We start from the raw sequence: 13,078 nt of genomic DNA on the forward strand, positions 1-13,078 counted from the left end.
TGTGTATCCTGCTGATCCCACACCATCACCATGCCTTGATTATGATCTTTATTCTGATGGTTCTAGAAAAAAATAGCTATACAACCTACTTCGTCCAGACCCCTTGGTCAAGATGTAGTGGAGCTTTCTGCACCATGGGTCTCCCAATGAGACTAGCTATACAACCTACTTCGTCCATTACAGATTTTCTTCATCCGAATTCCTCAGCGAATTCCTCAGCTTTACACATTCCCTCTACCTGTGATATTATTAGTCAGGCTTCTAAATTTCTACAGTTCATTTACTAAAACACCAGGACTGTCTATTATTTCCGACCTGATAGCGTTTGTGCGTTTTGTTTGATGTCGAAATAATGGCAGACCCCTTGGTCAAGATGTAGTGGGGCTTTCTGCACCATGGGTCTCCCAATGAGATTATCTGAGTTATCGTCACCAGAAAGAGCATCTTGTGGGTGTCGTCTGAGCATGATGCTGGTAGGATGATACACCAGTGAAGCTTTGCGATGGATACCAACCGCCATCCAATGAATCAGATAGACAGACAGGTCGGAATTCTTGATCAAGTTACCACTAAAATGAGTCGTCATCTTAGGCACCCCACGAGGAACGCAGAAACAAAGCCAGGCAGGGGCGGTGTATGGGTGAAAGACCAATGGATGCAAAATTTTAAACGAATTTTCAAATCCCCACTTGAATGCAGACTAAGTACTATTCTCTCGGTCAAAGGTTGAAGGTCAATCGGTGGTGGCGGTGTATGGGTGAAAGACCAATGGATGCAAAATTTTAAACGAATTTTCAAATCCCCACTTGAATGCAGACTAAGTACTATTCTCTCGGTCAAAGGTTGAAGGTCAATCGGAATATCTGATTATCTGGCTGTCAATTTTGGGTCACTACGTTTGTACCCTTCTGGAAATTCACAAGTGCTAAGACTGAGTTTATCGTTATCTCTGAGTAATACTAAACCACCTGAAAATTTACACCTTTCTCAGATAAATTTTGTAAGATTCTGGTAGAAAATACAGGTCATAAGGTGTGCAATTGACCTCGGGACGGTAAGGGGACATGCAATCTTCGGAGAATCTGCGACGCAGAAGTGGTGAAAAATTCCAAATAACTATGCGGTGACGTTAAATAGTGCAATGTGCGAGTCTTTTGATGCCCTGGATTGCACGAACAGGCTGAAGCCACTACTCTGGGACCCTTATAAGTAGACTGATACCAATATTGTCGTGAGAAATCGTGTGCATGGTCATGATTCTTGGACAACAGGTTGGCGTAGATTCCAAGGCTGTGTATTGGGTTCCGAATAAGACTGCTTTCCTGATGGATCATAATAATTTTGTCCGTTAGTTTGTTAGTTTTGTTCATCAAAAATCAAAGACAGCCTCTGCTGGCTGAAACACCAGCATTAGGAAGCTAGTCATGCGAAATTCGTTCTTTTATCCTCAAAATTCACTTTCAAAGTCATGTACCCGTCATATACAAACCTGAATATAACTACATCTGCAAATTTTCCCAGACGCACAACCTTAATAAACAGCATGCAATAAAGGCAAATTCAATTATTTACACACATAAAGCAGACCTTTACTTGACACATGATTAAGTCGCGAAAATATAATAGGGGTTCCGTGATTTGAATAGATCACAAGTGACTGCTATTCAGCATAGTAAATTGAACGAACTAACCTGTTTTACTTTAGGATATTTCTGATGCTAGTGGGAGGTTTCAACTGGTTTGTCAAGTCTCTGGTAAATTTTTCAAGCTGTTTGAAAATCCATGCAAAATCCATGTAGTTCACAATACATTTTTTTTCCAAATCTGAAAACCTTCCGAGAATTAGCCTGTATAACTCGTATGCTTTTTGTGATGGGAAAAAAACCCAGGCTCCCGGAATTTTCCTCCCGACGGCAGTTCCGTCAGCACTGAAAACTATCAATGTTATCAACGTTGTTGTTCAACTGGACATTTTGTCTCCTACAAAACCTTACGAGGCGTACAGTTAACAAATTTCATAGCTTGTTCCATAGATCTTCAGGCCATAAAAGACAATGACCCAGACTGTGCAACGCCGTGGGACTTAATATGCATTACTCATTAAAATTCAAGTGTGAAACTGGGTAGCCTGAGAAGTGTCTGTAAACTCCTGGTTCGTTAACTGGCTACAGATCGCGTATGGAACGCTTTCAAACAATAGCTTTCTCGAAAAGGTAACTCCGCATCAAAGGAATATTTTGGTATCGCCCTATCATGGTTACGAAACTGCACTTGGGAAAACAATGAAGATTCAACAAAGTGGCTGGATTGACGCTACCCAACTCCATACGTTTTTCATAGAGCGATTTCTCCAGCTGTTCTTCGATTTTCTGCAAGAGTTTCATGGCAAAACTCTCTGAACAAGCAACGGACGCAACGAACCATTCTTCAACCATTTCTTGAGATTGAAAAGCAAAATCTACCAAGCAGTTATTCATTGAAGTCTGTCAAACACTATACGCATGCAATGAAAGTTGGCGGAAAGAAATTTCCTACTGTGCAAACACCTTATTATTCCCATCGAAAGTACCCAACGATATCGCAAGATGGTCTGTCGTTCAAAACAGTTCACCGTTTTCTCCTCTGGTACTGCGACCTTAAGGAATCTACAAAAGTGACATTTTGTGCCAACCGGTCTTTTCTGCGGGAGAATCCTTCAAAAGACTGCTGTTGAGATAATATTAAGCCGTCATTTTGATTATTGATTCTACCGCTTTAGACGTTATGGCCGCATTCTAGGACGAAATGCTTGAAAATAACCAAAAACTACTCCATTTGGTGATAGTGTGGCAAATGATTAGCCCAATGTTGAACTTTTGTAATCAGCTGGATACAGGACACGAGATGTGTGAAGAAATGTTGTTCGGAACCTTTGCCCCGTTTTAGAGCGAGCGTACTGGTGTTTGTTACTTTTATTGTAAGCAGGAACCAAATGTTTTTATAATACAACAACATTACATTTCAAGTTTCCGAATTAGTACATTTTACTCGGTTCTTTTTCTCTATGAAAGTGGAGAATTGAACAGCGATATCCAATATATTTTTTGACAGCGTTCTTTCCATTAAAATGCAAACACGATACCACATCAGACTGAATCGGGAAGAAGTCACACAATAGGACAGTACCATTAGCATAAGTCGTTGTGTAAAATTCAGACCTGATCATAGTGGGAATGGACAGGAAGTAAACACTACGAACCGGTCGAACTTCGTTAGAAGACTGTCGATAGTTTTGAGTCTAATCCGTATATCAAAACTGATTAAACAGCGATTTCCGCTCCAGAGGATCTCACAGAATTTTTATGCAGTTTCACTACGAACCGAACTTCGTTAGAAGACTGTCGATAGTTTTGAGTCTAATCCGTATATCAAAACTGATTAAACAGCGATTTCCGCTCCAGCCAGACTCACAGAATTTTTATGCAGTTTAAATTTAATCTTTGCCTGAAGGACCAATATTTGAGGCTTGCATGGCGGAAATATCGACCAAAAGTAACGGAGCCAAAGGATGGGATAAGCAAAGCAAGATAATCCACTTTTTCTCAAGTTCATTCTACTTGACACAGAAGTGCATTCTCAGATTCAGCTCATCATAACCACCACCATTTCTCAACGATCTAAATGAGCAAACCTAACATCCAACCGGCCCGCTGAACTGGCCTGTGCAAATAAAGAATGAATATCTGGGGCAGAGAGCAAGGAATGGTTTTCAATGTTCATTCTTCCACGAGGAAAAATCCCCATAGGAAAGGTATGCTGGAATCGCCCAAATTGTTTTTGACGCCAGCGCGGTAAAACTGATACATGTGGTGTAATTTGAGCATTCATTGTTTAGAGTCACAGATATGTTCATGTCAGGTCAGATGTTATTATTAGTACGCCTCTGACAAACACTGTGCTGCGTTCCCTCCGCACTTCACCCCTCATGATCATTACCTAATACCTGTCTGTTTTTACATTTAATTTCATCGGCTTGGAAACTCAGATCCTGGTTTCTTTGTTTCCGACGCTCTAGCAGAATTTTGACATTATTGCCTTTAGTCTGTCTGAGCACCACGTGACCAGAGCTAGCTATAAAGCTGACTATAGCCTAGATATTAGACAGATTTATGGCCATTTGCTCTCCAGTAGTCCCCAATGTAAATTGAAATGAACCAACAGTATACGGGTTACAAGAGTTCAGTAGTGGTTACATGGCAAATTAGAACATGTTGCAGGTAACGTATCTAGACCTGTTCGTAAAAGGTAGGATTCCACTTCACTGAGTGACATCCTCGGGAATTCTACTGTATTCTTATTGGGAATAAACAGTAAGTTACATTAATCACACTAATTTATCCATCAAGAGAAACCATCAAAGCGAAGGAGGTAGTTGATTGTTCTGTCATGGGAGATTTCTAGGGTATGTGGCTCAGATCTTCAAACGGAGTGGACTGTCTTCGGCAGATCTTATTTATAAAGGATTTCTAGTGCCACAGGTATCACGGCATCTTCGTGCCGCTTTTCGCTTAATCCAGCCATCCGGATATTTCCATATCATCCATTTAGTTTAGGTGGATCTGAACAGAACACATGGTCATTACACAACAGATACGGAATACTAAGACGTCACTTTTGCTGTGGTGTAGAGAGGTAGCACTGGATAATCGGCCTTAGGAGACCTAATTTTGGCACTGTTCGGTAAAAACCTGAGTATATTACTATCTATTTGCTGTGGCTCTGGTGATTTCGTTCGTGAGGGTTTTTAATGAATTTTATCCACAAATATCTTGTGTCTCCCGTGCTGTTCAGTTCTTTTCCCATTCTCGCCCCTCAACATCAATGTGGTTGGTGCCTTTTCAGATCGGTGAGATATTAAAATTGTTTCGCAGATAGATGATTTGAATCCTGGAAAGACTCATCCAACTGGAACGAGAGTAGTTACCAAATTGTGTTGCTTTGTCATGAAATGGCCTCGGTAGTCGACCACGTGACTGATTGTCTAACCGGTAAGATCAGGTGCTTGCCTTAAGAAATAGTCTGTTGGCCACTGCCGCTATGAATTTCGTAGTAACTTACCTTCCCAACCAGGCTAAGAACATTGGGCATCTCACGAGACGGCTTTCGCACACTGAATATACACTGCTTTGTGAATGAAGTGGTGAGCCATTTCGGCCGCCCAAGGGACGCTGCTATTCTGTCAGTCAAAACCAGTCTTGGAGGATAACTGTATACTTTCAATGAGAAACAGTTTAGAAGGCTATGTAAAGTGGCTGTATAGCATATAAGCAAATGCCACCTTACAACAGGTATGCATTGGTAGTGGCCACTTTTCGTTGTAATTTTGCAGTCGCTCTGTCCAGAAAACATCAGACAGATCGATCGAAAACGGTGTAGTCTGCGGCGCGGTCTCCGAGAAATACATAGTCTTTTGACAAAACGGTAGCTCTTCTGATTAGCATAATTGGCCTTATGCATCAAGTCACACGCTGCTTCTGACAACATTAATCTTAACATCCATCATCCCTACTCACAGTAGTGGTTGGCAAACCCCTGGGGAGTTTACATTTGTCCTGGCATTTCTGGTCACTTTCACTTCCTGTAAGCCCACATTAGGCCAGACTTGCAATCCGTATCTTCAATCATCCATTCAGCTGTGGTCACGGAATCTCGCGAACAAATGAAAAAACGGCCATCCGGAAGCGGTTGCTGGCGCGTACACTCGGTTTGCATTCACTTCTCAAGATCTGCCAACTGAAAGTGTGTAATCCACTGGCTTTGCTTCGTTAATACAGCCACATCGTCACGTGATGTTGGGGCACCAGAGTAAGCGTCGGAGCAAAAGCGTGATGCATGAATATATTTGTGATAATTAGGGTAGGATTTCGATCGAACGCGGAAATCAAGCAGAAGTCGTAACACGTGATCAGAGCTGGAAACGGTCTACTGTTTGGCAGCCGTAATTTCGGGACAGTTACAAGTCATTCAAGGCGGAAAAGTCATTTGAGCTAAACAGTGTTTGGTGTGCTCACCAACAGTAGAATTTTTCAACCATATACACTGCTTTCCTTCTTCAAAAAAAATCGCTCTACAGAATTAAGTTTGAAGGAACCAATGGTAAGATGAAGAATTTGTTGTTACTTACCCCAATAAGCGGTAAAATCTTATCTCCGATTGCTGCAAAAGTGTTTTAACGAGGGTTGTTCAGTTTATACTTATGGACTCGTCCCAGCAACCCGGGACTAGGTAATCCACATAATGCTATTCCATTTCGTTTTATGGGGGCGAGATTGTCCAAGTGGTTAGAGCGCAAGAGTGTCGAGGGTTGTTCAGTTTATACTTATGGACTCGTCCCAGCAACCCGGGACTAGGTAATCCACATAATGCTATTCCATTTCGTTTCGTGGGGGCGAGATTGTCCAAGTGGTTAGAGCGCGAATTTACTGACCGGAAGGTCTGTGGTTCAAACCCGACATCTGCCTCTCGACTTCCCCTGTATAGGCTTGGGCAACCTGGCAGTATCCCAGCCCTCGTGCTTCCTTCGGGTAGCATAGCAGTTAGGCATCGAAAGGGTGCTACAGCTGAACGATTCTATTTCGTTTGACAGATTTTGAACACCAGCTTTAATTTTAACAATCTACCTAAAAATCTCGCGCGGCTCCCATCGATTTCGATACTAACAGCAGAGCGGTGGAGTCAATGATTAAGATATCCTACTGTGATTAAAACCGAATAACTTTTCTGTAGTTGGACTGAGTGCCCTGTAGTCCTGTCACTGGACAGGATCGTTTGTCCATATATTCCCCGGGGTCAGTTAATTAAGCGGTACATAGAATGCGAGCAAAATTTGACTACTTATGGCCCGCCAGGATATTTGAGTGGGCATCGTTAATCTCATTCACCACTGTGTCTTGAAATGCTTTCATGGTGCGAACGCAAGCTAGCATTTCTGGCCTCGGTTTGATGCTGTTAAACGATATCACTTTTGCGGAAGGTGGGTTGATTGAACTATGTAGAACTCATTGGGGTAGGTGAGAAATTTGCTATCAAATGTGAGTGCTAGAGAGTTTACAATGGTTCCATGTAGCACTGCATAGTTCTCGAGCGTTTCAGTTACACACTGCTGCTGATAGATGTGTGTCATATCGTTGGCAGACCATAATTATGGACCCTCCACCGACCCATTCTTATGGCTTAAGAACATCATTACAGTCGTACAAACGGGTAGTCTCACACAACTTGTTTCAGAGTATATACGCATCGTTCAGCTGGCCAGTGAGAGCCGTGTAACTAACACTTAAATTTCCATCTTAGTTTTGCTCGAGGTCAACGATGTTTGATGGAACGCTACTAGAAAATGTGAAGTGTCAGACCATCACGATGAGGTCAGTAGTTCAATTTATTCATGTAACGTATTATTCTGCGGATCTTGATCAGAATCACGCACACATTTATTCGGACAGTGTGAAGAAATAGGTCAGCTGTTTTCACCACTGCGTCATTTAATACCGAAGTGCCTAACAAAATATTTGCACACCTGAGTTTGGTGCAGCCTAATCAAAAAGACCACTTTGTTCATTTCGAATTTCTCACAGCCTATTGTAGCGAATCTCCTAGTTTTCGCATGGCATCGTTTGGGCAGGTGCTTGACTAGTGGAAACGTAGCAAGCACAGCAACAAAAATGATACCGCATGGCACGTATATTTCCAGAAGAGAAACATCCACGTATATTATTGCTGTGTTAGTGCTATAGTTTGCGCAATATTCAATACCTGTTATTGAAACAGGTAAGAATCTTTTCATTCTGGCTTTAATTTTCCGAATATTCTGGGCCACAGAGACGGAAAGAAATGTGCTGACGCAGCGATTCTCTGTTGGAAAACAGGAACAGAAAAAACCGATACAGGAAAGGTGTTCTCTTTGTTGAACCAGCTCAAAAAGTGTCAAGCCCGCTGAACAAGGAAAATTCTCAGACATGATAAATGATGGGAATGAACTTAGTCAGTGAGCAGGGCTTATACAGATCATCAACCATAACAGAGTTTGTTGTATCGTCATTTCCATTGAGTTGACAGAAGCTACTTTTGATTCACACGCTGAGAATTCTAATGGCACAGTAGCATCATGTGAACGATATTCAGCCACAGAACCTCAGAAGCGAAGATCATGATATAGACAAATATGTAGGTGTAAACAGTTAGCGTGACAGAAGTTTACATGGACAGTGAACTAAAAAATCAGATTCTGTGGGCCCCGGTAGTGCAATATTTAGAGTTTCGTTTATAGATCTCATCATGCCAATGAAGGTAGCAAGTGCCTAAATCATCAACAGTTTGTTTCCCAAAGATTGCTCGAGTTGCCTGTATTGAGGAATGGGGTGTGAAAGCTTCATGTTCATACCCGTCTCCATGTATTGGTTTAACAGCAGCTTGATTAGTTTGCAGGTAGAAAACATCATGGTATCACCTATCACACACTAACGGTTCCTCGCAAAATGCGTCAAGATGTTATCAGTTCACATGCTTTCATTGGCTGGGTGGTCGTTGACCGAGGTGGTCGTCGCCGAGCATGGCAGTTAGCGTGCAAACGTTCCGTCACGAATGAACTAGGTATCATCACTGCGCGGTTCGATGGTTGTTTCTTCCTTATCTGCCTACGTTTATACAGTTTGCAAACGGATATTACTGGCTAATTGGTGTCTACCTTTCCCACAGAAAACCCGAGAAATAGGTTGGTTACGCGAAAGATACCCTTGTCATCGTGAAAAGTGAACTACAGCAAACAAGTCAGCTAACAAACGACATTTTTGTGGACATCCACTTTAAAGTGTAGGATGAAGATGGAAAAAAGCTAGCATCCCCGGACTTCCTCATCAAGTCATTGCCGATTGGACCACTACAACCACACAACCACTGACCCACCGCTACGCATCACTACGCTTCCCAATAACGCACTGATGATATCACCTCGATTAGTAATGAAACGTTTGTGGTCAAGCCAGCGACCACAAACCGGTCTATAGGACAAATTTTCAGTTGCTAAAACCCGCTGAAATTTCGCAATGTTTTCAAGCGGATTGAGGCGCACTACAAAACTAGGGAGTCCAGAGTCGGCGAATGAATATCTCAGACATTCCAGATGCTAAACTCTCAGAAAATCCACCCCAAGCAGTGAAACAGCATAGAGCAAAGACAAGCGGACAACACTCCCATGCACCAAAAAACTTTTCGAAAATGATTGCAAGATTGATATAGCATCATGAAATAAGTCTGACCACTAGACCTAGGAACAACAGACGAATAGCATTATCAAAATCAGGGGGAAAACTTGAAACACTTATAAAGACTGATGTTACATGAACTATTCGATGAAAGCATTGGGATTGGAACAAGCAAGAAGGAAGACTGTATGAACACAAACTTGAAACTGAGGCATGACCAATCCTCACTTATCTCGGTGCACGAAGGCCAATATGGCTACAAATTCGATTGCAGCGGAATTCACATACTGGCCACAGCAGAAATAAGAAAAGACAGCAAATTCGACGGAAAAATAACTTACATAACTATTGAAATTGACCCGATCCATCAGCCATTAAGGGCAAAAGTACGTCAAAACCACAGAATGCAAAGCTGTGCGGGAAACTGGAAAACTAAAACGAGAAGCACACGAACCGAAATCAAATGAATTATCCCATCTGACAAGAACACATATACGGTCACTATACTGAAGAACCAAACAAAATACAGGATAAAAACGAATTGACAAAGAAGAACACCTGGTTCGTCCATCAAAGAAAGTGAGGAGCAAAAGATATAAAACTACAGTAAACAAGAGTGCAACTTGTCAATAAAATCCAGGAAGTAAAGATGGCAACACAAGATAAGAACGTACCAATCAAATGGAACAAATTAGACTACTGAAGACAAGAGCTGTCATAATAACTGGTCAGATTCAAAATAATCCAAAAATAAGTGAAAGGATCAATCAGAACAAGAACCGAGACCATCAAAAAGGAGGTACCTAACCGATGAATAAAGAGGACACAAACCGAAGCGCAACACAAATTGCAAACATCTCACTAAGATTGGAAAAAGAGTACACAAAGATTAGCTGGCAAAATCAGCTGAAAATTATTTGAAGACACGAGCAGATAAGGAGTGGTTCACTCACCGGTTCACCGATGATGCCTCCTCAATCCGTGACGATGCGTCTGCAAGGTGATTGCCAAGCTGAGCGAACCGATCAACGACCACTTGATCAAGTGTCGTTTCATGTCCTCCTGTTTGGCGTTCGACAGTAGTTGAAAGGGTTCGTGTATCGAGTGTGAATTTTGTTTTCTGTATTTGTTGGGTAATCTTAATAAAGTCCAGCACATCTTAATGTTCGGGTTAACGGTTGAAACGTGAAAGCGGATCATTTGAAAATCATTCTTCATCTACACCAATATCCAGTTTGCTTAATTCTCATCGATTGCATGAGTGAGAAAAGATGTCTACCGCATCAGGTTAATGGCCGGACACGTCTGAGCGAGACGAAAATGTACGTCAACTTTGGCAATCCAGTGATCTTTCGGTAAGCAATATTGCATTAATTGTATTCTATGTCTGAAGTTTCGTATTCGTAGTGTGGCGTTCAGTGAATAGACTGACCATTAGACATGTGATAATTTAATGATGTGCTTTCACTTTTCTCTCAATTTATATGCCCTCGTATTCGTAGTTTGGCGTTCCGTGAATAGACTGACCATTAGACATCTGATAATTTAATGATGTGCTCGCCTGCTTTCACTTTTCTCTCAATTTATATGCCTTATTATGCTTTAGCCCCACCAAATGTTTTCCGAAAGCTGATCGCAGAAAGCTTATCTTCATTTGGACCTAAACTTTTGAGGGCTGATTTTTGTAACCTCAAATCTTTGAAAGTGCCTTTGTGTGGATCTTTATATAGTAGATGAAACTGCCTAAAGTCAATACCCCCGGTTAAGGGCAATGTGGAATGATGTCCCATGACGACAATTTTAGAAAATACAGTATCCTCATGTTCCCACTTTGGTTGATCATACTCCAAGTCTCAAAAGTGAACATTTACGAAGACGTAATTAACGGATGCGTGTCGGGTTTCATCATCCTTTGGGAGGTATGCTGGTACTGTTTGTTTTCGGTGGGCCTTGCTGGTGCTGGTTTTTATAGGGGTTTTCATTTAGTACGGCTGTTTCTGCAACAATAATATTAATAAATCTCAGGAGTGCGATGGATCATGCCTTAGTAACAGTGAGACCAAGGGGCATTGAGCTGAATGTGTCCAATTTTCGTGGCAATAGTCTGAGGGAGCATGTCAACAAGACAGAACAAAGACGGCTTGCTTTCAGAATGCTTTCACAAGAAATTAAAAGTGTGTGCTGTTCTGTTTCACCAATGATGTTGTGAAATACAATGGATTATAGGGTTCAGAAACGAACTTCTGCCAAGTACATTGCTACCGGTCAAAATCTGCGCGTTCATAACTGACTTCGAGCCTCTTCTGGACTGTATGTTGACACTGTTGAATAATAGCCAACAACTTAGCTGAAGGTAAACGCAACCCAACAAGTAAACCACTCAGTAGATATTATCAATGTAAAACCGAAACTGATCTTTTGTTCATGATGGATCTCAACGCAACGACTGTCGTTATCATGCTTTTGGAGGGATACTCATCGAACCAAAGTGAATAGTATTATCAGAGAATTGAAGAAAAATGCTGATGTCTTAGCACTGCTCTTAATCTAGTGATATCCGTCAGCACCCTTGTACAGTCTTTTGTATAACAAACATGCGAAGACTCCCTCTCTTCTGTGCCACCATTTGGCTACGGCAAGGCTCCCCGAGGCCCAGGTCATTCGTCTCTAGTTAATGCAGCCGAATTGATGTGAATTTCCGGATAGCATAACGATGAAGGGTCGTTCTAGCGGTCTGATGAGCACAGAACCACAGAAACAGCTTTCATGCTTCACATTCAGTTGAAAGGCGTGAAATAAATGAGGTACATTAGAGCCCCACGTTACCATGATAAATAAGGAAGAATAAAACCGGTGAAACAAGTGTAACAAGCTGTATGCAGCATTTTGCGGTAAATGTCACTTTATCAGAGTCTTCCCAGTTATTTATAAAAAAGTGATAAATAAGGAAGAATAAAAGCGGTGAAACGAGTGTAACAAGCTGTATGCAACATTTTGCGGTAAATGTCACTTCATCAGAGTCTTCCCAGTTATTTATAAAAAAACTCAAGTTCGATGATTTAAACTTGGCTCATAGAGGCCTCCTCCTGAAACAGAACCAATGAAAAAATGAATACGTGTTCCTCACCTGTTAGGGTGTGCACCTGGCTAGCAGCGACTGCCGCACGGATATAGGAACGTTTGCATGAATCCAACACAGTCGAAGACGAATCGAGCGTATCAAGAAACAAATTGCTTAAAAGTTTTGGTATTGGGTCTAGTTTACACGTTAACTGCCTCATTTTTTCCTCACGTCTATAGTAATGTGCGAACAATAAGTTATTGATAGTTTAGTTGTCGAGGCCAAAGACATAAGCAGGAAGACAACATCTACACTAGAGACGTTGTTTATGAGAGCCCACTAATATACCGTAACAATAACCTATGTTTGATGCTATTTGCATGAACCGGAAAGATCCAAGTGACACCCGAATCCAGAAGGTTTCAGATCGATGAATACTGAATTTAGACAAGAAACTGGGTTCAATAAAAGTACCTAAAGTGCAGAAGCCATGGATTTACGGAAATAGTTCGCTTCACTATCGTCAAGGCCATTTGCGTGACCCAGAGCTGTATTTAAAGAACACCATTCTGGTCGTGCCCCAGTGATCTACCTAATTTTCTCAACACTGTTCACAAGCGCCCAGAATTAACAAATCAACAAATCAGCGACCTGACGTAAAATATAGTTCTTCTGAAAACAGGATTTTTTACGAATCCCGACCAACTTCTCTAAGATATGTCTTCAAATTATCCAACTGAAATCGGAAACGAATTGGGTGCATTTCCGTTGGCCTGGG

The 13,078-nt window shown here is 41.6% G+C and overlaps 1 protein-coding gene across 1 annotated transcript in view; it reads right to left on the reverse strand.

Annotated features, from left to right (window-relative positions):
- Window positions 1–5,250, reverse strand: part of T265_15377 (hypothetical protein) — a gene marked incomplete at both ends in the record, with an annotated part of 6,854 nt that extends 1,604 nt beyond the window's left edge. Inside the window, 2 exons of the mRNA XM_009177805.1 lie at window positions 2,570–2,680; window positions 5,098–5,250. Of these exons, the coding sequence (XP_009176069.1) occupies window positions 2,570–2,680; window positions 5,098–5,250 (264 nt within the window). The remainder of the gene's footprint in view (window positions 1–2,569; window positions 2,681–5,097) is intronic.
- Between the last annotated feature and the right edge of the window lie 7,828 nt (window positions 5,251–13,078).

This window comes from Opisthorchis viverrini (assembly GCF_000715545.1).
Source record: "Opisthorchis viverrini unplaced genomic scaffold opera_v5_457, whole genome shotgun sequence".
Classification (NCBI taxonomy): domain Eukaryota; kingdom Metazoa; phylum Platyhelminthes; class Trematoda; order Opisthorchiida; family Opisthorchiidae; genus Opisthorchis; species Opisthorchis viverrini.